Source organism: Cetorhinus maximus, chromosome 7 (assembly GCF_964194155.1).
Source record: "Cetorhinus maximus chromosome 7, sCetMax3.hap1.1, whole genome shotgun sequence".
Taxonomy (NCBI): Eukaryota; Metazoa; Chordata; class Chondrichthyes; order Lamniformes; family Cetorhinidae; genus Cetorhinus; species Cetorhinus maximus.
This window is the reverse complement of record NC_135885.1, coordinates 44,307,980-44,334,826: the sequence shown is the minus strand read 5'-3', so window position 1 is coordinate 44,334,826 and position 26,847 is coordinate 44,307,980. Positions and strand designations below refer to the sequence as shown.

Sequence of the window (26,847 nt, the reverse complement as noted above, 5' to 3'; positions counted from 1 at the left end):
GCCCCCAGTAAGGTTATGGATCCTTCCCTCAAAAAAATTGAATATGAAACCAGTCATACCAAATATAAAATCAGCTCATTGATCAGACTGTTGTTACAGGGCAGGCTTAACGCAAGAACTATAACCACTTACTACATAATTTTAAATAAAAAAATTTAAAATAATCTTAGTTAATTATTTCTCCGTGGTGCCACAGGTATCAGCAGTCTTCGTAACAATGTGGCCAGTGAGATTTATCTATTTAAGGAGTTACTATGATCCCATTATTTACGTTCTGCAAATGGAAAAACCAAGTAAAAGAAAAGAGTGCAACAGTTTTCTAATACACCAATCCTATTTGTGGAATGTTATGGGGCACCGTCACTACTGAGGGATCACACAACAATCTTGAATCTGTGTATCACACAGGCTCCTCACAAACTGTCCTCACAAGTGTCTGCAAGAGAGTTTACAAAGGTACTGTGTATTGAAAATAAACAGGCAATGCACAACAAAGAAAATTTAGAGGAATCACTGTTGAGCAAGCCACTTAAATGGGGGAACAACGATGATTTGAACAGATTTTACATAAAGCAAATTAACAATTATCTGGCTACATACTCATTCCCAACATTTCAAGTTCTCTTTAAACCAAGTCCCACACTCTTCATTTAGAGTCAACTGTACATGAGAAACATCTTTAGAAACTTGCATCAGCTGTATTATAAGAACTCTGACTGTTAGTTCAGTCATTACTTGTGATAAATTAACTTTCAATCTTAGTTTGAATATTGTTTTAATCTATTATTTTACTCCTATTTATATAACTTTGTTAAAATTCCTGTTGAACTGCATTTATTTTACATGCATTTCATTCAATCATCATGCTGACATTCAGTTTATGTGACAAAGCAAAACCAGAGATTATCGTTCTCACTTTTCCTTGACAATGATCAACTAATTTTTAAATACTCTGCTTTGGAGTATTTATAGAAAATTGGAGCATTTTTAAAAATATTATTCTGTCGCTCTTTGCCAAACAGGTTTACCCTTCTCTCCACAGATGCTGCTGTTGACAGGGTGAGATGGGGACCAGTTTGTAGGCTCTTACTAACGTTATTCTCTAATCAGGCACTTGGAAGCACGCAAGGTTGGTTTTAACAAGGAACAGTAGTTATGGTGCTACAACCAACTGTGGTGACTGAGCTAGTGAAGGAAGTGTGGAGAGGGGTGCTGGCGAGTGGAGGGGGACCGGTGGGAAAACTCATTTGAGGCCCCCTTTCCTGATCGCTAATCAGTGATTCATGCTTGGAATTGACCACATATGGACGGGAAGAATTGGTGACAGGACTGGGCACAACTCTGCCTCCCTTGATCATTTTGTCTACAAACATTTACCGTTAAGGCTCAAACCATACAGCATAACTGGTTGGATAAGACTTAGGAGGGTGCCTGTGGAACCATATCTCAATGTAAATTACTACTTTCAGTTGCAAGAGAAAATTAAAAGGGAAAAATGAAAAAGTAGTTGCTGAGGAAATTCTGCAACACTGCTGCTTAGCACTGGGAGTTGACTGTTCCAGAATCACAGATGCAAACTTGCATCCCACCAATCCATGGCCTAATCTACCATAATTCCAAGGTCTCTCAGTATCATTCTATTTGTAGTAAACGTTTATTCATGAGAGTTTGAGGGGGTGGGTGGGGGGGGGGGGTGTGAGGTTGAAGCTGGTATGACAACGTTTTCAAAAATTGCAATTCAACCATCAGAATTGCTGCCAATTTCTTAGTGCCTAACTTTGTCAACATTATCAAATTACAGGGACAATAAAAAATTAATTGTATCTTAAGCAGCCTAAAAAATATTTCAAAGTTAAATATCTGTTTAGTCGAAAACGAGTATTAGAATGATTCACTTTAAAGTGCAGAAAGATGTTAAAGAAAATCTAGTACACAGCATGAAAAAAAGCTTGTGTAGGGTTGGTGGCTTTTCAAGGCAGCCTGCTCAGGCCAAATGAAGGGAATAAATAAAGCTTTCATTTCAGTTTGGTGTCAGGGTTTTAACTGTAATTATTTATTTACAACATTTAAAACGGAATTACTTCCTCCACCCTCTCCATCAAGAAAACTGCAGCTCTGAAACCTTGAGTGAACAAAGATTTTAAAAATAGCTTTAATACCACCGTTTTGTATTGGCTTTGAGAAAAATGCTTGTGTCGTCAACCCCCTATACACACAATAAAGGGCTTTCAGAAAATAGCACTTCAAGAGCACCCAGAGTAGTGGGTAGGTCATTACTGGGGGTCAGAGCCACTGAAAAAGTGAGATACCCCTTTGGTATTCATGAGCTGACTGACCAAGATTTATTTACAGATCAGGAGGATTGGCATTTTCTGTGGGTCTGGATTGACAAAGCCCCAAACATGTATAAATTACATTATCCAGAAAAACCGAAGAGGTGTCAAAAAGACAGTGGTATTTAGTTTACATCCAGAATAAGTTTTTTTAAATTTTGCATGGGGAATATGATGCTTTGATTTACCACCATCTTTTAAAGTTACAGAACCTGTGAAATCCAACCAATATAAACAGAGTAATCCAAACCAATATGAAACAAGGAGACTACAGTTACATATCCTCACAGAGTGTGCAGGGCTACACACAAAATATCACAGAAGCCAGCAGGAAAACCCAGCAAGACTACTGAAGGAAAGGAGGGCCGCATGTGGGACACGCACACACACAAAAACCACAGACAATGCAGCCCATGTCTTTCCCTGACCTGTGTCACATAGAATTCAGAGAATCTTCCAAATGAGGGCAGGAGAAAACCAACAGAAGCCTGTCTGAATTCTTCCACAGCAGAGTATAAGCAGGTGTGAAGGAATTGTGGAAGAACAAAGGAAAGGAACATCACAGTGATTAGACCCAGTTGGAAACCACAGCACCACAAGTTAAAAAGCCACGAAAACCTTTGACAGATTTAGCCACACCATTATCTAATTCACAGATGGACCACCCAGAGAATCTATGAGCAATTAGTGAAATAAAAACAATACAGGGCAAGACTGAGTGGTAGGGATGCAAATCTTACATGATCTCCATGAAAGCATTTTGATAGCGAAGCGAGTCTGTGTACAAGCATGCAGATGAAAAAGGTTTTTTAAGTAAACATGTAAACATAGCAACTAAAACATGTTCCCAGCTGAAATAAACAGTTCCCAAACAGATATGTACACTCAGGGTCAAATTTTGCTTCTGCGCAATGCATACCCCTAAAAAAAATGGGTTCTCAAGTATTTTGGTACTCCCTACTTCCCCCAGCCCCGCAATCATAGCAAAGCAAATGTCAGTATAAAGAAGATTGCACAGAGGCAGGCAGGCAGGGGTGTTGTTTCTGGAACTACATACCTGTTGCTCGTTTTGGGCATGAACCAGCTTCTCCTGAAGTGCATAAAAGAGGTTCTAATTCTGTGTACAAATAATAGTTGTTGCAGGTTGCAATAAGGTTTTTTAAAATTATGCTGCTCAGACTTCTTTCATCAATGTTTGCTGTCCTACCCTGAAGTCGTCCAATTTGTTTATCTCCTTAATTTGTTGCAAGAGAGAACAATGTAGTATTGCGGGTTAAATATATCTGTTCCTCTTTTTTATGATTACCAAATGGGTTAGGTATAGGCTTATGTGCACTCTACATGTTTACAAAACAAGTTGTTCTGCACACTGGGGCGTTGGCAGATTATTGTGTGTGATATTATCTATGCCCTTATGCACAGGGGCAAATCAGACCCAAGTAAATTTGCAGCAATTAAACAATGTGCTGAAAACACCATGGCAGCTTAATAACAGGAGCAGAGTTCTATCACAAATTCCTGTACTGGCATACTGACATTAGACAGAAGCATCAGCACTTTAAAATATATAAGACGGAGGCGATAACAGAAACAAAGAAAATGTTATGCTATGATAGCTTGCAGTGCAAATAGCTATTTTGAAGTTCTATATGAGTCTGTTTATATATTTGCAAAAAATTTCTGCAGGGCAGTAAATAACATTTAAAACAAACATTAGGTTTCAAAGAACATACAATTAACACATAATAGTTTCTCAATAACTAGTTGCACAGGCAAATTTGTTTTAAGCTTCAAAGTGGAGTTTTTCCACCGAACAGACAGAATCCATTAATTGCTTTACAGCCTCTAGTCACCAGATGATGATATCAGGAGGCTCCACTGGCTACAATTTAGGAGATTGCAAGTTCTAGGACTCTTTCCATAAAATACATCAACAAAAAACTTCTGCTTAATAATTAGCAATGAAAACATTATTTTTAACTGATTTACCTCATAAAATCCTGTTGTGCTAGCTTAAATTTTTGAACACAAAATAGATTCTCCAAAAACAAAACATACAAACTTTCACTTTTTTTCATTCGTTCATGGATGTGGGCAGTGCTGGCTAGGCCAGCATTTATTGCCTATCTCTAATTGCTCTTGTTTTTAGAGGGCTTTTAAGAGTCAACCACATTGCTGTGGGTTTGGAGTTACAGGTAGGCCAGACCAGGTAAGGATGACAGATTTCCTTCCCTAAAGGACGTTAGTGAACCAGATGGGTTTTTACAAGAATCGACAGTGGCTTCATGGAGATCACTTATAATTCCAGATTTTTTTATTGAATTCAAATTCCACTATCTGCTATGGTGGGATTCAAACCCAGGTCTCCAGAGCATTACGCTGGGTCTCTGGATTGCCAGCCCAATGACAATACTGCTACGCTACCACCTCCCCTTGCATAAAGTACAATTCTATAATCTTTATTTAGGCTTCAATCACTTTTTAAAAGCTGCTTTACCATACAGAGACCATCACAAAGGATCTGACTGAAGTAGCTAAGGCATTTATAGCATATTTGGTTTCAAATAACACATACGTTCTGTTTGATTGAAAATACTTCACATATCATGCTGTCCTCTGGGTTAGGACAGAAGTCCCACTTCAGACACTGTGACAGTTACATTTTGCACTTTTTAATGTTTGAGGATGCGGTGGAGACATGGGAAAAAATCAGATGGAAGATCACACTGATAGATTCAAAGCATCCAAGGGACCATTTCACTTGTCACTGTTGTATATAGTTTTGTTCCAGGGAAGGAGTTACCATCAATTCCTCAATATTCTTATTGCTGGTTCGAAATTCAGCACATAAGAGGATGAAATGTTGTAATTAAAGTTGGGAAAAGTTACTGAAACCTTTTTTTAAAAACTCAGACATTATTTATTATTATAAACATTTAATAGACATTAAAATAATAATGGTGCTATCAACAAATTGTGTCGCACCTTGTTCCAGCCCTCCCCACTCATTTAAAATCCTTATTGTCTACTGCCCACTCAAATCATGCACAGAGTGACTTTGCGTTCTCGGTGATTTCAACCTTAATTTTAACTCATCATGTTCTTTCTCCTCTGCTCACTGTGTTCTTCTATTTCCTTAATTTCTCCCTCCATATAAACACCCCAATCTATATTTATGGCCATCGCCTTAATCTTGCCATCTCACGTGGTCTCGCTACTGCCAACATATCAAAAACAGATAAGATGGCCTCTGATCACTCTCCACCTACATCCTCCTTCCTTATCCCAACTCAACTTCCTTTGTACCTACTCTGGGGGGAAAAAAAATACTTACAAAATCACAAATATCGTGCCTTTGGTCCTCTGTTCACCATGACATTTCTGCAGCTGCTGATTTTTTCAACCTCAAGCTAACCTCCAGCTTTGATGTCCTAGTCCCCATTAAAACCATTACTTCTTCTCACCCTGGCTGTTCCCTCCAGTACGGTCCTCATCTTTGCTCCCTTAAGTCCAAGGGATGTAGACTTGAGCACGCACAGCGGACAATAGGTTTAGCCATTCGGCGCCAGATCTGGCTGGGGACCACATTAAGCACAATCAGTTCCTGTTCTCATCTGCCAAAACCGTTCACTATTACAGGATCACCCTGGAATGCAAAAATTACACTCTGGCTTCTTTTCTCTACTGAAACTCACCTTCTTAAAATCTCCTGTCTCCTCCATCCTCATCCTCAACAAGTGTGAGGAACTCATGGACTACTCTGTCACTGAGATTGAGTTCATCCTAACAGTTGCCTCTGCCACTTCCCTCCCTTCTCCCAGCTTATCTGACCAAACCTCTCCTAAAGATACCCTTGCCCTAGCTCTGAACATGTAAATCTCTTTAGTTTCTCTCCTACCTCCTTTCATACCCTCACGAAGCTCATCTTGCTCATGAGACCCATCTCCTGCTACCTCGACCCTATTCCCACTAAACTGCTGACCACCCAGCTTCCCTTCCAAGTTCCCACGTTAGCTGATACTGTTAATGGTTCTCTCTCCTTAGATACTGTTGCTCCCACCTTCAAATCTGCCATCATCACCCCTGCTTCATAAAACTAACTTAGGCCTCACATCATTGCAAACTAACACCCCATCCCCGACCTCCCTTTCCTCTCCAACGTCATTCAACATATTATCGCATCCCAACTCGGTGTCCATCTTTCTTGGGAACTCTATATTTGAGTCACTGTAATCAGGTTTCTACCTCTGCTATAGTACCAAATGGATCTTATCAAAGTTCTTCTCCATGTATCTAAATTATCAGACTGCTGGTCTGACATCCAGTACTGGATGAGCAGAAACTTTGTCCAATTAAATATTGGGAAGACCAATATTCTTCAGTCCCCACTACAAACTCCATCCCTTGCCCTGACAATAGTCTGAGGCTGAACTAGATTGTTCACAATCTTGGTGTCCACAAGATGAGTGTCCAACCACATTTCTGCATGATCATAATGACCACGTATTTCCACCTTTATAGCAGTGCCTGACTCTGCCTCAGCTCAGCTGCTGCTGAAATCTTCATGGATGCTTAGGTTACCTCTCGACTTGATTATTCCAACACACTCCTGGCTGGCCTCCCACTTTCTATCTCCATAAACTTCAGTTCATCCAAAGCCCTGCTGCTCGCATCCTTACTTGTGACAAGTCCCGTTCATTCATTACCCATGTGCTCACTGACTTACATTGGCTCCCTGTCAAGCAAAGTGTTGATTTTTAAATTTCCATTGTTGCTTTTAAATCTCTCCATGGCCTCATCCTTCCCTGTCACTGTGCTCTGCCCCAGCCCCGCAACCCTCCAAGATATCTGCAATTATCTAATTTTGGCCTTTTTAGCACCACCACTGATGGCCATGCCTTCAGCTTCTGAGGCCCTATGCTCTCCCTCTCTAAATATCTCTGCTTCTCTACCTCTCTTTCCTCCTTTAAGATATTTCTTAAAACCTACCTCTTGATTAAACTTTTGGTCATCTGTCCTAATATCGCCTTATGTGCTTGGTATCAATTTTTGTTTTATAACACTCCTGTGAAGTTCCTCGGGACCTTTTATGATGTTAAAGGCACTTTTATAAATAATTTGTTGTTGTTGTGCAGAACCTTTAACACAGCTTCACAGAGAGTTGAAGGGATATCAGCAGATGCCTAAGGATAGTACACAACAAGTATGGTGGTACAGGGTCAAAGAATTGCTATAGGAACATGTTAAAACTGATATGCCTTTTGATGGCTAGACCAATATTTTCAGGTGAGTCTTCAACAGGCAAATGAACATACGAAATAGGAGCAGAAGAAGGCCATTCGACCCCTCGAGCATGCTCCACCATTCAGTAAGATCGTGGCTGACAGTCACTGTCAGAAAAGTAATGGAACTGGGATAACTATTTACACTGCAGTGCTGCTACTGAAGGATGCATGAATCACTTCAGGCCATGACCATCAAAGGCTCCTCTGGAAGCAGCAATACTGCTAGCAGCAGATGATCACTAAAGGGTGTCATTTTGATCACCACAGGATTCTATTTTGCTGGTCATGACTGGGCAACACTCAGCTTGTTGTTACAATGCTGGACTGTTTGGATCTTCCTTGGCTGTTAGGGGAAGTATATGGCTAGACAATGAAAGTTGCATTTAGAACATTTAAATGACCATGTTATATCTCCTTTGTCACTGATGCTAAGGAATTGGCAATTGAACAATGCAGACCCAACACAAAAGAGCAGTTTACAGTTGTCAAATGAAATTCCGTTTTTGGGAAATGGCACATGAAGTGCATTAATGCACTTCAAAATTTACAAAAAAATAACAATTCTTAAAGGTGATTGTCAAGCCACTTGAAGGAAAAAAAGCTGGCATTCATATGACTTACTCCTCTCAGGGCAAGCACTTCTATTATTAAACAGTTTTGAAATATAAACATACCGTACAAAAACACACTGTGATATTCCTCAAAATGAAGTTAGAGAAATATGGAAATGATAAAACAATTGGATTTCATGGAACCAGGTTTCAATTTTTGACTGTTTTCCATTGCTAATATTAACAAATGTTTTACTCAAGCCCTTTTATTAAAACAAAATAAAACTAATTCCCGCAATATGGCAAAGAGTCCATTGCCATTGCGTGTACAAGGTTTCCTTTTAGTGCTGTGCATGAGATGAAGGAACAGTTACTTGAATGGTTCAGGCTGTTTGAAAAGTGATGCAAACATCCCTCTGTTGAAGAATAAGTCTTCGACGTGACTACATCTGTGAAATCAGATGTTCTAGTATGAAACTATTTTTCTCTTTTCGCAGATGCAGCCTGACTTGCTGAATGTTCCCAGCACTTTACGATTTATTTCAATCATAGTATGCTTTGGAACACAAAAACGTCCTACAGTAATTAAACGATTAAACTCAACTGCAACTTTTAATCCTGAAAGAAATATGGATTGGTTTCATATAGTTGATTTTGTAGCAGTGCGCTTTCCCCCAAGGCCAAGTGAATCAGGTAATAGGAGTCCGAAATGCTAAGAGATGGTGGGCTTCTGCAGATTCCATGGCAACCGGATGTCCCCAGAAATTTCAACACATATTTGAAGTCACCATAATAAAAGCAAAGGTACCATGGATGCTGGAAATCTGAAATTAAAACAGAAGGAGCTGGAAATACTCAGGTCTGGCAGCATCTGTGAAGAGAAAAAGAGTTAAAATTTTGAGTCTAACGGGGGAGCGGGAGGAGGAACAAAAGGGAAGGTTTGGGATAGGGTAGAGGGCAGAGGAGATTAAATGACAAAGATGTCATGGAACAAAAGGCAAAGGGAGTGGTATATTTGAAGTCACCATACTTGGGAGGACAAGTGTTTACTAAGACTGTTAGTATGCAATAGCTCTTGCATTTCACCTCTCCCAAAGTTTGGGTATTAAATGGTGAAGATCAGACACAAAAAGAACAGAGACTATTATTAGAACACACATAATCAGTAATCATAGCATTTATGAAAGACTTAGCAGATCATTGTAATACTTGATGAGACAGCACAGCTCTGAAACATAAACACTGATATCAAAAATAAACACAGAAGTTCTGACAATGTTCAAAATATGATCATGTAATAAACCCCCTCTCTTAAATTCTCTGATATTTACAGTGTCTGAAAATGTAACCCTCTGAACAGCATATGGTGTTTACCTGGATTGCCTCTCACTGAAGTAGAGTTGGGGTTGAAATCTACTTGAATTAATTTTGAAGGGATCTTGGAGAAGGGTCATTGAACTGCAGGTGGTTCGAATATTCTTTGTTCTGAGGACGTAACATGTCTGTATAACATTACTGAATGTATATGGAATAACCACGGTATTCTAATTGTAGGGTAAAAGTTTTTAAGGTATTTTGTTGTGACCAATGGAGAGTAAGATGCATTGGAATTGAAATCTGCCTTTGCCACATTTGAATTTGCCAAGTTCCATCAAAACCGAGGCTAATCATGTTAAATATACCATGTATATTTTCACTAGTGGCCTAAGATGGAACTTCATTCAGTAAAGTGCTGTGCTGGGTTTCCTGCTGCACAACTAGGATGTACAATGCAGGTGGCATCTTGTTGAACAGCAATGGAATTTCCAGTCTTTTCAATCTAAAAACAAACTTTAACTGTCAAAAGGATATTAATATATGCAAGTATCAATACACATTGGGAAAAAAAATATCTTGGTAGCATCGGCTGTTGCAGTGGAATTCTCTGGAAGTTGCCTCCAGGCCCAGACTATTTTAGCTATACCAGCCTCTTCTCACAGCTACAATACACCTGGTGAACTCATATGATATATTTTGCACATGTGCAAAGGTGCTTAAGAGTTTCACCTAACATGATGCCATTAAGTTGATGAGACATTTGAGACCACTTAAAAATTTTGTCACCAAGAGGGAAAAAAAAACAAATACATCCAAATACCTGGATCAGAAGAAGACTAAAGCACATCAACAAAAATACCAACGATAACAATGGATTGAATTTTACAGGCCACCCATGGCGGCAAAGCAGGCGGGTGGACCTGTAAATTAGGGCACATTGCCATCAGCGATGTGCCCGCTGACTGCCCACCCACACCATAACCCACGATTTTACAAGCAACAGGGGAGGTATTGGGTGGGTCAGTCCCTCCACCCCCACCCCACTGCCATGGCCCAATAGAGGCCCTTAAGTGGGCTATTAAAGCTCAAGTAAGGGCCTCATTTCGCTGCCACTCTGACTTAACAGGGAGCAGGAGAGGCTGGTGCTCACTATGCAGGTTGTCAGTTAAAGGGATGGGGGTGCCTCTTGCCGGGCCCCTCGTGCCAATCAGAGGCTCCTCCCCACAGTTTTGCCTTCCCACATCCACCCTTCCCCACCCCCATTGACTCGTCACCGATTTTCCTTGGATAGCAAGGTTACTCTCGCAGAGAACTGGTGGGCTGAATGGTCTCCTCTGTGCTGTAACCATTGTGTGATTCGATGATTTGCACCACAGCAAACAAATAATTGTTGAGACTTCTGAAATTGCTTTGTTTGAGATATAGGGGTGGTTTGACCCCCTCCCCCAAGTAGACTTTGGGCAGCTGACTGGCAGAATGAGCTGGCAGTTTACAGACAGTGTGTGTGATGGGCCTCCTTAGCATTGGGTTGCCAGGTTGAATTTGGATATGGAACATCTCAAGACAACAGACAACCTCTAGGTGGAAAAACGTAGGTCTGTACAATGGTGATAGGGAGCGTTTGTGCTGAGGTGAGTGAGAATGGGCAACTCCTGGAGAAGCTGGAATGGCTTAGGACCAGGCTTGTTTTGTGGAGCCTGGGGGAACACTCTTCTCCTCCCTGCCCAATAAACATGAAAAGGGACTTATCTCGGTTACTCTTTGCTGGGCCAATAGCTGCTATTGGTCGGAAAGTGCACAATACACACTCCGTTCACTTCAGTCCAAAAGTGGCAATTCAGGTTCTATGCATGTCATATGTTTCCAATTACCATTTGAACTGCCTACTGCCTGACTCAGGAGATTGCTCTGGCTACCCAGTGGTAGCCACGAGAAATAGTGACAAAGGGGTAGGTCATTGCCCATTATTTCGGAGGTGCTATTGCCTGTTTCCACTGGTTGGAGGGTTGGAAATTCATCCACAGTAACTTATGATCTTACCACTATACACCTAATGAAAATTCAACTCCACTTCCAACTAATGATGGACGAGTCAAAAAAACTGAAAAGGAATTTTAGCTAGAACTCTAGGCGAATCCTAAAGAAGCTGATCAGCATGTCAAATATAGCTGACAAAGAATCAAGATTACAGTTCACTTAATCTGCATTCTAAAACTATTGCTAACTGTATTATTTTAAAACAATTAAGGTCCCAACTGCAAATAAATGAAAGTTCATCTGCTACAATTTTCAAACAGCTTGCATAAAAATAGGATACCAACAAGCGATCCCTAATGAGCTGAACATAAAAGGCTACAGAAGATTAAAATAGGCCCAGGAAAAACTTGACTACAATTGTATTTTGAACAGGCTTCAAACAATTCTTGGAGTATTTTTTGGAAATTAAACTTTAAAATGCTTTCCAACAAAATAGCACTTACAGAGCTCAGGAGCTTCAATACCACCAATGAATGAAAGGAAATAAACAGGCACTTTAAGTGTTTCCTTCATAAAGTTCTCATTCATTGTGAGAAACTGTGAACTGGCTACTACCATTCAGTTACAAGGAGCAGTTTGGAAAAGCTTAACCTCTAACGGTCCTCAATCGAAAACTCCCTGATATCGATGAGCAAGGTTTTGTCTGCTCTAGTCACCTGTAATTCTCTCCAGAGGGACATTAACTACAATCAGAGGTAATAAAGCACAGCAAACTCTAACTCACTTTCAACTTCTCAACAGTATACCAGAAAATCAAATACTTTAATGTAGCAAACATTTTGAGTCTAGCCACTTTCACATCCAAAAATATTTACACTTTGCCACAGTATAGCAGTGCTGAGTTTCTATGCCAGTACATTTTAGTGGACAATTATACGTTTGTAGCATGCAGTGCTAATTTCTTTTTATAGCAAAAAAGGATTTGTCAGTAGTTTTACAACATAAGTTATGTTCTTGCCTTCACTGTTTCAAACAATGGTCAAACTATGTACAGCATTTCAATAATAACCACATTAGGTCTCTCATGGAGTTGGAACTTACACCTGCAATCAGATCTACATTATTTCCTTTTTAATCTTATCTAAGGTTCTTGCATATTTTCATTCCTTTATAACCCATATACATAGTGTACACCTGTGATTAACCGTTGTGCCTATCGGTACTCAGTTACTTGGTCTGATTGTTCCCATGGTGACTGGATTAAATCATGTTAAGCAGTCAATTTCATGATGGCCAGTCAAAAAACACCTGATAGAACTCAATTAAATCACAACTGTATCATTAGCGTAGTCACTTCCTTTACACTCTTTCAAGAAAGTTAAAGGCTGCAATTAAACTTTATTTAGTTCATATTAAAGGCTCTCTTACAAACCTACATCAATTCACAAGAGCAATAAGTAGAAAACTATTTCATATCTAAACTTGTTCAATTGCTGTGGAATTGAAAACGTCACAGATTGACTAACACAGAATTTAATTTTTGCAAACTCTACTTTTAAAAACTTCTGCTGTGCTGGTTAAGATTTCAGTCAATTAAAATGAGAAGTCAGTCACTGTTTGTTAAATAGTTAAGACTATTCACAAAATAAGATAAGTATATTGCTGAAAAAAAGAGACTTTTTTTTGCTGAAGCTTCATCAGGGCCATTCGCAAGAAATTATTTCCCCTGACATTGGCATTTTCTTGTGAATTGTTCTGGCGAGCACAAGATGAAATGCTTCAACAAAAAAAGTCTCTTTTTTCAGCAATACTCAAGTTCTGTATTACCAAATAAGATCAGACTAGTCTAGAACCAGGGGAGTCTAGAACCAGGGGACCCCATTTCAAAATAAGGGGGAAGTGACTTAGGACCGAGGGGAGGAGAATTTTTTTTTCAGAGAGTTATGAATCTTTGGAATTCCCTACCCCAGAGGGCTGTGGAAGTTCAGTCGTTGAATATATTCAAAGTAGAGATTCCTAGGTTTCTAAATACTAATGACGTAAAGGGATATGGGGATAGTGTGGGAAAAAGGCATTGAAATGGATGATCAGCCATGATCATACTGAATGGTGGAGCAACTTGATGGGCTGAATGGCCTACCCCTACTCCAGTGTTCCAATCTATGTTATATAGTTGCTGGTACTTTTGGCTTTCAACATTTTGGAACTGCAACAATTAAAAGAAACAGATACACAACTACAACATGCAATGCAATACATTTATCAGACTTTGAAGGCAGTCCTACATGACCTGCTGGTACAGTGTTATGAAGCCAGTCATACTTGTGTGCCAAACATGGTATCACTGATCTTTCTGTCAAATATCCTGGTATTTAAAGCAGAATTATTAAAGCATTTTATCAAAGAGATATTTTTGAATTTTAAAGCAAGAACTTTCATTATTAATTTCTGCAAAAACTAGTAAGGGTGATGGGATTAAAAATTGGGTACCACAAGCTAGAAATTCCTGTCTTAGAACTGTTCAAAGGATCCAAGATGGAGGAAGAATTTTTTTTCTTTCAAATGATTTTTAATATAGCTTCTGAGGCATGATTCATTTTATTCTTACTTTTCTCCTTAACCATTTTTGTTGCATTTGCTAAGAAGTGCAGCAGAGAGATTGCCTCTCTGATTTTCTCCCCATGTTTGTGGGAAAGTTGCTAGCCAGGAATTCGGCACATGGCACACAACTGGACATTACAGGCATAAACCCTGTGTTCTACCACTCTACTACCCAGTGGCCTGACTCAAGTTCGATGCAATATTCCTGGAACATTGTTTCAAATGCACTGTCCACGATTCGAAATACAACGTTCCTATTTTAAATTATGCACCCACATAAATATAGATTTACGTGCAAACATGTATACATATAGAGACACAGGCAACAACAATGTAAATTTAGAAGCACCATACACCAAGTCTGAGCAAAGCAATAAAAAAAACCCTGCAATGTATAAACGTCACTGTAAAGAGTAGTAAAATGATTAATAGTGAAATGTTGTAACAAAAACATGAGGAGAGGAGTCTGGAATTGCATTCACAGCACAAATGCAGAGCAGTTTTTTAACAATTTAGTGCAGGGGGAAATAATATTTTATCGAATGGATGCAAAACACAATACAACAACTGGTTTGGTAACCTGAATAGAGTAGGCAAACCTAAGGTAAAGAATGTCCCAAGGTAAGTTTCTATGCCGAACAGATCAAAATGTGTATAATGACATGCTCTCAGAATTATTCCTCTCTTAACTTTGCTCATAAATGCTTTTGCACATTTTTGGGATGGGTTGGGAGAGCAGGGGAAAGAATGAGGAAAATTGTGTCCATGGATTAGAATTCCCCAACTCTCCTAAAACAGCATCAACCGAGAATACCAGTTCTGATGAAAGGTCATCAACGTAAAATGTTAACTCCAGTTTCTCTCTCCACAGATGCTGCTTGACCTGCTGTGTATTTCCAGCATTTTCTGTTTTTATACCACCCAAGAATAGATAACCCTGTGCCATGACAGGACAGTTTAAGCACAAGCCCTGCTTTCTTCCTTTCAACAAACCTTTCATTCAGAACTGCTGGCCTGCTTATTCAGAGTGTCTGTATCACTGTCGTTATACTTGTCCTACCTCTTTGTACTGATACCACGCAATACTGCCTTTGATGGATCTTGAGATCGGGCTTCTAGTTCCTGAACCTCCTCCAGCAAAGTTTTACGGTAAGAATGCCAGCCTCTGGGGGAGCACATAATTTTCAGGAATTCAATATTTCACAAAACAAGCAGGTAGAAAACAGATTAAATATTAAGTGTTGAGAGAAAACATGTACAGCTCAACTAGAACAGGTTGCCAGGAAGTTGTGTACATGAAGCAGATTGTCAAATGAAGTTAGATATAGTGAAAAAAATCCCAAATCACCAACTTGATTGGAATAACATTCCTATCAACATGAAACTTCATTTGCTTATACTGAATAGCTGAGTCTGGTAGGATTGGGGGAGGTGGAGATGGAGAGAAAAGGAGAGGTGTGGGGGAAGGTGGGGGAATGACAGTATCGGCTTCCCAGTCAGGCAAAACCTGCTGAGAGCTGAATCCGGTTCAGAGGAGAATTCATTTTTCACGTTCTATTATGGGCCACGGTGTGGCAGAGGGGAGATGCAAAAGGGTTTCACTGGTCCTCACAAAGAAGCGCGGAGCCTTCCTTGCACAGGGGCTTCTCAATTTCCCTAGCCAAATCCTTCCCTCCCATGGGCAGATATCCCCGTGAAAGCACCACCCACCACCACCCAGGGATCATGGCTAGTGTTTCCCCTCTCCCCCTAATCATGGCTAGTACTTCCCTTCTCCCTCTCTCGATCACGGCCAGTGTTTCCCCTCTCCCCCAAATCACGACAAATGCTTCCCCTCTCCCTCCCTCAATCTCAGCTAGTGCTTCCCTCTCCCTTGATCGCAGCCAGTTTCTCCTCTCCCTCCCCCGATCATGGCCAGTGATTCCCATCTCCCTCCCCCGATCACGGCCAGTGTTTCCTCTCTTCCTCCCCCAATCATGGCCAGTGATTCCCCCTCCCCCACCCCGATCACAACCAGTGTTTCTCCTATCTCACCCCCAATCATGGCCAGTGTTTCCCCTCTCCCCCTGATCATAGCCAGTGTTTCCACTCTCCCTCCCTCAATCACAGCCAGCATTTCTCCTCTTCCACGATCGCAGCCAGTGTTTCACCCTCTCCCTCCTCCAATCACAGCCTGTTTGCCCTCTCCCCGATTACTGCTAGTGTTTCCACTCTCCCTCCCTCAATCACAGCCAGCATTTCCCCTCTCCCTCGATCACAGCCAGTGTTTCCCCTATCCCCCCTCGATCAGTCAGTGTTTCCCCTCTCCCCCAATCACGGCCAGTGTTTTCCCTCTCCCCCCAATCACGGCCAGTGTTTTCCCTCTCCCCCCAATCACGGCCAGTGTTTACCCTCTCCCTTCATCACAGTAAATGTTTCCCCTCTCTTGATCACAGCCAGCATTCCCCCTTTCCTCTCCAATCACAGCCAGTGTTTCCCCTCTCCCCCTGATCATAGCCAGTGTCCCACTAACTGTCAGGAACAATTTCCACTGGACCCCAGTTGAAGACTCCTGCCACAAACCTTTGCTCTTTCCTGCTGGCTGGCAGGTGGGCACCCCCATTCTTTTATTGAAATTATGCCCCCCTATTACGATTGGCAAGGCTTCTATGTCATTGGCCATCATTTTATTCTGCAATGAAGTCAGTGGTGAGTAAATTTGAAAAAACTGGTGCCCTATCCAATCCTGTGGTTTTGGTTAAAATTGTCCCTTCATCTTGGGGGTGAAAAAAAATCAATGCTAGGTAGTGGCAAAAATAAATCAGAATTTTTCCTGATTTTCGAGGTTTATCCCAGGGTATCAAGTGAATCCGGCACTGGTGCAGGCAAACCAGCCTGAATAAATGGGGAGGGTTAGCGGCAGGAATGGCATCCAGCTGTAAAACCACCTGCCAAGTCCAAAAAAACCAACAATTGATATGAAGGGTGATCAACCAGCATTGTGGTGACCCCATATAACATGGGAAAAGCTCAAAGAGTAAAGAAGGAAGGATCTGAGGGTATCAAGGTGGTTTTGGCAAAAAATAAAAAGTTCCGTAGAGAATGACATGGTTCAGCCAGATCTGATGATTAGCCATGGCTAAGGTGACTAATTTTGCACAACAGGAAAGAGAAAGAGCAAGAAAAAGACAAAAAAAAGGTTAGAAAATAACTTGTCTTTATATAGCGCTACTCATGATCTCAAAATGACCCAAAATGCTTAGCAGTCAGTTAAGTAATTTTTAATGTACAGTCAATGTTGCAGTGCAGGAAAATGCGACAGCCAAATTATACACAGTATGGTCCCAAAATCTGCAATGAGATGAATGACAATAGCGGCTTTCGCTTTGGAACTTGAATATTTCTGTTGACATATCTATTTGACATGTTGCCAAAGCTTTTCATCTTGTGCTCATCAGGACAACTGCAAGAATGCCAAATATCAAATGATCACAACAATCTATACCCAGGGGAAAAGAGGTGCTGATTGGTTGGCAAATCAAGTTGGATTGGTTGGCAAATCAATTCTGATTGGTCAAGGTGTTACCATGGAGAAAGAAATGGGGAACTATAGACTCTCCATGCTTCCGGATAATGCAAAAAAGGTACATATTTCTTTTGTTTGCAGAGAACAGGTCCCTGTGTGTGAACATATGTTGATTCTAGCAAGCATAAATGAGCCATGTTGTCAGTTCGATTGATTATCTTAAATTGGTTGTTAGTGTAGCTATTAACACTCATGTGGTATACATTGTTGTGATCATTTGAAATTTGGTATTCTTGCAAGACAAAAAGCTTTGGCAACATGACTCTTTTTTCAGCAATAATAGTGACTTTCCAGAGCAGCTTCATGTCTCAGTCAAATCTTTATTTAGTTCAATTTTAACTTTCTCATCCTTGTTTTCAAAAATCTCTCCATTGCTTCTCTCTTTTTTACCTCTACAATTCCTACAACCCTCTGCAATCTCTGTGCTCCTCCAGTTCTGGCCTTTTGCATATCCCTGATTTTTATCATTCAGTGCCTTCATTTTGCGAGCCTTCAGTTGCTTAGGCCCTAAGCTCTGGAATTTCCTCCCTAAATCTCTCTGCCTCTCTCTCTCCTTCTTTAAGATACTCCTTAAAACCTACCTTTCTGACCAAATTTTTGGCTACCTCTCCTAATATCTCCTGTGGGCAAGTGTCACATTTTTTTGATAACATTCCTGTGAAACATCTTAGAACATTTCACTATGTTAAAAAAGCTACATAAATGTAAGTTGTTGCTGTTGCAGTTCAGTAATACTTACGCCCTCCAAACTACATCTTTTAGCAGGCATGCAACGGGCACCACAAGTAGTCCAAGCCAGAATGTCGCACATTTCACCATCATCCCAGCCTGAAAGAGACAGAATAAAATATGAAATATTCACCATACATTGCAGAAGCAGAGTATCAGAGTGTGTGTGTGTGGGGAAGATATGTGAGAGTTAATGGAACAGATTACAGAAGGTGAAGCTGATGTGTGCAGCAGTTCAACTGCTCTCTATCTCACTAAAAAGTATTCTTTCACGGTCTAAATTGGGTGGAAAGATCACTTACCCTAATTTAGTCCAAAGCAGCTTTAACTATTTCACACCATACTGATGGGCAGGTGTTTTAAAAGCTCATTTGTCAGTTTTAAGGTGATAAACCTTTGAATGATAACATGTGTGACAGATTTGTTTTATGCTGTTCCATACCTCAGACTTGGAGACAAGACCTTTGAAAATATATGGACCAACTTACAATAAAGCCACCAGTGGCACATTTTACAGTGACTTATCAAAGCCCTTGACTCTTTATTTGAGATTGTTACTAGGCTATAAAATTCAAGCAGGTTAAGATCCGGGAACATCCTGTTCTGAACAGTTCACTGAAGTTATTGTTGGCTGTGCAATAATTTCAGATGCAACAGATTAAGCTGCAGTTTGAAATTACACAACCCCTTATAATAACAAGGTAATCTTTTATTTCAGGCACAGGTAAGTAAGTGCACTGCCTAGTGCGGTGCTCATCTATACAGCCTATGAAGGGCCTAGGTTCAGTCACTGGTGTATGTTAAATTAGCTGAACAAAGTTAAGGCTACAATGATAATGCTCTAATTCACTTCAAAATGTCAGTGGATATCCCCATAAATCAAATCCAGTGACCTCTGTGAAAAGAACAAATGTGGATGTCCAGCAAGGGAAAGAAAGATCAACAGTGGTTGTAACGTCTAGCTGCAAATATCTGGAAACACTCTGCCTGTGATCACATAAAATTGAGCACATCGAAAGAAAATATTTAAAGGGTGGAGAGCAAGACAAGTAGATCCAATGCCTTAACTGAGAAAAGACGCGATTCTTGATTTATAAATGTTCAGTGTCTCGCAGCATGATTGTTATTTTCTTGATCTTTTCTAACCTTATATTAAGATTATTTGAGCTCTTGTATCCTGCATCACTTTAATGGGTGAGCCCAATCTCTGTTTAATTTCAAGAAAGCATTTCCTTGCCTTGAGATTTAGGTAAGCTTTCAGTACCTGAGGAAAACAGCTAACCTCATCTGGTAATTGCTCTTAGCAAAGGGGACTTATCTTATTGACTCCAAAATATCTGTGTCAGCCTTTGAAAGCAGCAACACATCACATCAGACTTTCTTTGCAGATAAAGATATTAGCAATTAAATAGAAGATGAAGAAACAAGTAGCAGTTATTTACATAGTTACTACATATATTTATATTAAACATTCTTCCACCAAAGTGGATATAATAATGAAGAGATAGTAATTTTAAGATGTAAGCTGACTCTTGTAAATAATTTTTTTAATGATAGATTATTTTCTTAGAATTTCTTCCAACATGGGAGCCTGATCAATCTAAACTGTTTCTTCAAACAAATTGTTTTCTCTTTCAGGAGTTTCAAACTGGCTCTTTAAGAAGAGCTTTATTTGAACAAAAATTACTTTTTTTTAATATCCCTGAAATGTGTTCTTAGAACTTTGGGACTTGAATACCCCACCAGTCAAATTTCAAAAGGAACTTTTAACATTATACAAACAGAACCAATCAAACAACATTATTTACATTTGAATTATCTCTCTGGCCTGTAAGCGATAAGACTTGCAACACTACAACAAGTTGTACTTATCTTCAACATGATAAAACATCCCAAGGTACTGTACAGGAATGTTATAAGGCAAAGTCTGACATTGAGCCACAAAAGGTAATATTAGGGCAGATGGCTAAAAGCTTGGCCAAGAGGTTAATGTTAAGGTGCCTTTTAAATGAGGAAAAACAGGTAGAGGCAGGGTATCTAAAGAGGAAATTCCAGAGCTTGAGGCCTAGGCAGTTCATGGTCACCAATAGCGAAGCAATTAAAATCAGGGCTGCTCAATAGGCCAGAACTAGATGAGCTCAGGTATCTCAGAGGGCTATGGGGCTGGAGGAGATTATAGAGATAGGGAGAGTGAGGCCATGGAGGAATTTGAGAACAAGGATTAGAATTTTAAAATCAAGATGTTGCTTTAACTGGGAGTCAGTGTAGGACAGCAAACATTGGGGTGATGGGTGAATGGGACTTGATGCAAGCAAGGACAGAGGCAGAAGAGTTTTGGATGAGCTCAAGTTTAAGCAGGGTAGAATGTGGGAGGTAGGCCAGGAGTGCATTGAAATAATCAAGTCCCAAGGTAACAAAGGTATGGATGCAGGTTTCAGCAGCAGATGGGCTGAGGCAGAGACGGAATCAGATGGTCTTAATAATGGCATGGAAACATGGTGAGAAGCTCACCGTGGGTTTAAATATAACACCAAGATTGCGAACACACTGATTCAGCCTCAGACAGTTGCCAGGGAGAGGGATGGAGTCAGTAGCTTGGAAATGGAGTTTGTAGTGGGGACTGAAGACAATATCTTTAATTTTCCCCAAATTTAACTGAAGAAACTTTCTGCTCATTCCAGTACTGGATGTCAGATAAGTAGTCTGATAATTTTGCAACAGTGGAAGAGTCGAGAGAGGTGATGGTGATGCTGGGTGTTGTCAGCATATATGTGGAAACTAACTCTGTTTTGGATGATGTTGCTGAGGGACAGCATGTAGGTGAGAAATAGGAGGGGACAGTGATAGATCCTTGGGTAACACCAAAAGTAATAGTGCTGGAGTGGGGAAGAGAATCCATTGTAGGTGATACTCTAGCTTTGACTAGATAAGTAAGAATAGAACCAGGTGAGTGCAGACCCACTCAGCTAAATGATGGAGGTGGTGTTGGAAGAGTGAGGTCAACCATGCAGGAAGATCAAAACAGCTGAGCAGGATAGCTTACCCTTGTCACAGTCACATAGGATGTCTTTGGGACTTTGATAAGAGCTGTTTCTGCAATGTGGCAGGGGCAGAAACTGGATTGGAGGGATTCAAACATGGAGTTCATGGAAAGATGGGCACAAATTTGAGAGGAGGCAACATGTTCAAGGACTTTGGAGAGAAAAAGGAGGTTGGAGATGAGGTGATAGTTTATAAGGACTATGGAATTAGGGAGGCACAGTACTTGAAGAGAGAGAGAAATAACAACTAACATGGGGACCAGAAAAGGAAGCTGGGTGGTCAGGTGAGCAGAAGTAGGATTGATGGAGCAGGTGGAGGATTTTACGGACAAGATGAACTCGGAGAGGGAATGTGGGGGAGACACTGGAGAAAGAGTTCAGGGCTTGAGCAGGGAAAACTGTTAGAGGAAATTTTACCTGCTGGACAAAGCAAAGGGAGAGGCAGAGACAGCTGATTGGATGGTCTTAATCATAATTATAAAGAAGTCCAAGAGCTGCTTGCACTTATTGTTGGAGGTGAGCGTGAAGGAGATGGGGAGAGGAGTTTAAGAAGATGGTTTGCAGTACAGAAAAGAAGCTGGGAGCTACCTTTGCATTCCAGGATTATTCAGAAACAGTGAGCAAGAAATAGTGAGAAAATATGCAGCAACACCCAGACAACATTCTGGCTTGGGCTGATAAGTGGCAAGTAACATTCACGCCACACCGCTCCCAGGCAATGACTATCACCGGCAAGAGAGAATCTAACCATCACCCCTTGATGTTCAATGGCACCATCACCCCTTGATGTTCAATGGCACCATAACCAAAAACCCCACCATCTATATCCTGGGGGTTACCATGGACCAAAAACTGAACTGTCTCTATAACAGAAGGTCAGAGGCTGTGAATTTTGAGGCGAGTAACTCACCTCTTGACTCCACAAAGCCTATCCACCATCTACAAGGCACAAGTCAAGGGTGTAATGGAAAACTCTCCACTTGCCTGGATGAGTGCAGCTTCAACAACACTCAAGAAGCTAGACACCATCCAGGACAAAGCAGTCCGCTTGATTGGCACCCCGCCCCTCACAACAAACAATTCACTCCCTTCACCACAGATTGGCAGTCCATACGGCTTGTCCCTGGAGCCAGCTTTCAAAATACTGGTCAGATAGGTAATTATGAGGGACAGGGGGGCAGGGGAAGCTAGAATGCCGGGGCCTAGTGGTGGACGAGGCTACCGGGGTCCTCGGGGAGGCAGTGGAACCATAGTGCCGGGTGCTGGGGTCTTGGGGGGTGGGGGTGAGGGCCAGAGTGCTGGAGCCCAACGGCAGACCAGGGCCCGTTGGTGGATCAGCTTGCCGGGGTCCTCAGGAAAGAGAGGCTGCTGGGGCCTCAGAGAAGACACGCTGGCTGCGATGCCAGGGAGTGAAGCACTGCAGAACCCAGGACCAAAGGAGAGGGTTGGGAAGAAGTTGGCTGTCATGTGTGAGAGATTCAGTGTGTGTGTGTGTGTGTGTGTGTGTGTGTGTGTGTATGTGTGTGTGCGTATGTATGTGGGAGTGAGAGAGTGAATGTGTGTGCCTGCGTGCGTTCATGCGTGTGTGAGAGAATGTGTGAGAGTGAGTGAGTCAAAATCCTGGAACTCCCTTCCTAACAGCACTGTGGGTGCTTCTACAACACAGACTGCAGCGATTCAAGAAGGCTGCTCACCATCACCTTCTGACCCTTGCCGTCTGCATTAAATGTTGCCCTCTGTGTGTGTCAGTCTATGTTTTTGATGCCCCCCCCCAACCCATAATCCAAATAACCCAAATGGTAGGCCATTCTCAGTCAATCTATGCTGAGTATCCTAACTTGTGTGAAAATACAGTGCCTTGAAACCTCAACAGTGAAAAGTAAATGTTTTCCAAATCCTTTCTGTAGAAAAATGGTCAACAAATTCTCATTGCATGATACCATTGTTTACATGAAAATGGCAACTCATGCTGGTACAGTTCCTCAGGCATTAGTGGTCCTCCAGTGTTCCAAAATGACCATACTCCACCCATGAATCTAGATTAACAACGGGCTACCTTGACTAAGGGAGGTTGCTGCAATCAAGTTCCGTCTTCATTCTTATGCAAAAGATTTTTTTCCATATTTAAGTCAGCATAAACCTGAATTGGATCTGGGACATTCCTGGTCCATGGACCTAAGCATAACACCATACATAATGGAGGCTTAATTTGTTCTTCAATTCTGAAGAGAAAGGTAGTAGTCCTCTGAAAAATATATGATGGATATACTCCAGCACTAAAAGCATACAGCTTATAAAACTATGTGATATCAACCTGTAAATGCATTCTTCATGCAACCTGTTGGTATAACTGACTTATCTGGGTTGGGATGTAAATTAACCTGTTAATACTGTCTGTCCACTAAATCTTTGACAGAGCACCAGGAAGTAAAATAATGTCTGGGATACCTTAGCGAACCCTTTATAATAGGTTTCAAAAATGTGCAGTTCATGATTAAAATGTTTCTCAGATGCTCAAGTGCCACCCCCCCCTACCCCGCTGCAAATGATACATTATGAATCGCTGTGGTATGCTATTACCCTCTCCTCAATACACACATTTACAGCAACTGTAACTAGAATAAATAACTATACTAAGTATTAATCCATAATGTAGAGTACTGATGCATGCAACAGTCAATCAGGGGTTTTCCTTCCAACTGAGAAGCTTTATCAAGTCATGATCAAATTCAAAAACAGCCAAGTATGGGTCATAATTCCTTGATATTGCCTCATCAGTATTGGTAAAGCAACCAAAGATACTCAATTTAAAGAACTGGGTAATTCTTTAAAAGCAAGCTACTTTGTAACCAAAACCTCTTGACAAGCGATTGGTGCTGAATGTTCATATGATCCAGCAACTCCATCCTCTAGCTGCATAGATAGGATTATGCTCTGTCTGTGGATCGCTTAGTACAAGAACAGTCAGTCCAGGTTTAATTCTCAATTAGATAACTGGTTTGAGGCAAAATAATAGTAGGAATGTTACATGTAGCCATAGCATTCTTGAGCTTTAAAACAATCATCCATGGGTCTGCCACATAGCACTTATTTGCACTTATTAACAGTTTTTTGGTGGCTATAGCAACCTCCCTCTTCATAGACCTACTGCTATTATTCGCCAATGTTTCACCATTTAGATTGCTCATTTGATTTCTGAACAAAAGGCGAGATACTGAGAATGGCAATATCTAGTTTGAGGTGAGTTTATACAACATTATTCCAATGAAACTTGCAACTCCTAATTAAACTGAATTTCAGAAAGTTCTGTCCATGACATAGTGCCTGTGGTTGTAATTCATTCTGAACGCCTTGCAGAATCAGTCCAATAATCCCTGCATCTGTTCTATGTCCGATGCTGGCCAACTGTGGGAATTTACAAATGCCTGCTGTCAGCATTCTCACAGATGAGTAAACATGCAATCGGCAGTATCTGTGTCTCAAGTGACTTCAGCTGGAAACTCTGGACAGGAACTGTGCTCTGACTAGTAGGTCTCAGAATGTACAAAAGCAGCTGTTTCATGCCTCTTCAGCATAACCTGGCATAAGTACAAAAAACGTCTCCACCTAAGCCCATGCTCTTTCTTTTAGATTTTACCACTTGGCTTTGTCTTTTAACTATAGGTACATTAGGTACATGATGGCCCAAGCTATTAGTTTTTGTGCAGTTGTTGCCCCTTAACTCCCAAGTTCACTCAAGTGGAGTTATTATTTTTATAGGGCAAGGTTCATTCCATCAGTCTTTTTCAAAGGATCCATTTCGCTAACTGCTCCATTCAGCAGCTCAGCCCAAAGCTGGCGATGTTCATTCCATCAGTGAAGGCAACTGAAAACGAATAACTATCAAAGCTGGAAGCTGAACTTATATCCTTGTGGTTTGAAGGACATGACTTCACCGCAACAGACTCTGGGCTGCTCAGGGAGATTTGAAGAAATGGGTTCTTAATTGCAGTTCCTATCTGTAAGGTGTTTCTTGTAATTGTAAGATAGCAGCTCCAGTAACACATTTCTACAAGAGAAAATGTCATAATCACAGCAAATTCCTGTACGTAACCTAAGTAAAAACTGCCATTCGTTACAAACACATCGTGCTCACGGCACATTCACTTTTCTAACAAGCAGTTGTCTTGTTGCCTAACTCAATGTTCTTCTATAAGGCTATCTATGCAATAATAAGCACTCTGAGGTAAAATTTGGATAAAAGCTCTAAGCAATAATCACTGTCTTCTTTTTGTTCTGATTTAGTTGCAGTTCCATTTTTCAATAGAACTTTTAACTGCGCAAAACCAGGAAAAAGAAGTTGCACACTAATCATGAAGCATGTTCTGGGGAATCTTGTTGTGAGTCATTACTGCTGATTAGATCACTTAATCACTTGAGAAAAATTGTCACACTGTATTAGGACCAAAAATAATCTAAGAACTGTTTTGCAAATAAGGCCACAGTCAAAATACTCATTTGTTAGTAACCAGAATCAAGTATAATGGTGAAAAGAGACACATCTTTCAACAGATGTGCTTTAAAATATATCTCTGGTTACAAGGAAAAATATTCAGGTCTACTGAAAACTCTTCAGTGAGACAGAGTGTACTGTCCAGAAATAAAGCAAAAACTTTCATTCAGATCCAATAATAAAAATGAAAACTGTACCAGTTAATCATAAGCAAAATGGAGTTTGCTGCAACACTTTACAAGAAATGCTAAAAGAGAATTACTGTGATAATACCCTCTCCTAAATCACTGAATTTAATTTTTATGCTGAGCAAAAGGTATGGAAATTTAGTGTGGGAAATTGGGATTTGGATTTGGTTAATCAAAACATTCTCCTTCAACACATCTTTCAACAAGACTGCACAGCTGTCTGTCTTAGACATGTTTGAGCCCCAAAGAGCAATCTGCAGTACCCTTATATCCCTCAGCAGACAATGATCCTGTTAAAACGTGGACTGACAGTGATATGCTTTGGGGAAACAGTGGTGCTGAGAAGTGACTGAGATGCAACTAATGAATTTAATCAAATAGCAGAAACAGAGGCCCAGGACTTTCAACTGGATGAAAGATATTAAATTCTAAGATAAATAGATGCTTTATTGTGCTACCCCACTAAAATATTTTATTCTATGAAAATAACTACATAAAGTTACTTATTAGATTAATTTAAAAGGATCTCCAGCAAAAGGATCAATACAATATTTTAAATGCACTTTATCTTTTTCCCCGGCAGAAATGGAGAATGGCTTCCAAATACTTAATTTTCATCTTCGGTCTGGTTAGGAGCAACATTTTGATTGACAACACTAGCTTTAGTGAAGTATCCTGTTAGGATCGCACTTGTCTGCCAGCATTGGGCAGAAACAGATTTAAATGTATTTAGCACAACCTGGAACAACAATGAAGGAACTAGTGCTG

General features: G+C 40.6%; 1 protein-coding gene across 3 annotated transcripts in view; it reads right to left on the bottom strand.

Moving 5' to 3' along the window:
* The window catches only part of atp8a2 (ATPase phospholipid transporting 8A2), a 624,855-nt gene that overhangs the window by 20,834 nt on the left and 577,174 nt on the right, over window positions 1-26,847 (bottom strand). For all 3 annotated transcript variants that reach the window (XM_078545400.1, XM_078545401.1, XM_078545402.1), the window contains 2 exons: window positions 18,369-18,457; window positions 15,125-15,229 (listed from right to left, as the gene is read on the bottom strand). In XM_078545400.1, the coding sequence (XP_078401526.1) occupies window positions 15,125-15,229; window positions 18,369-18,457 (194 nt within the window). The remainder of the gene's footprint in view (window positions 1-15,124; window positions 15,230-18,368; window positions 18,458-26,847) is intronic.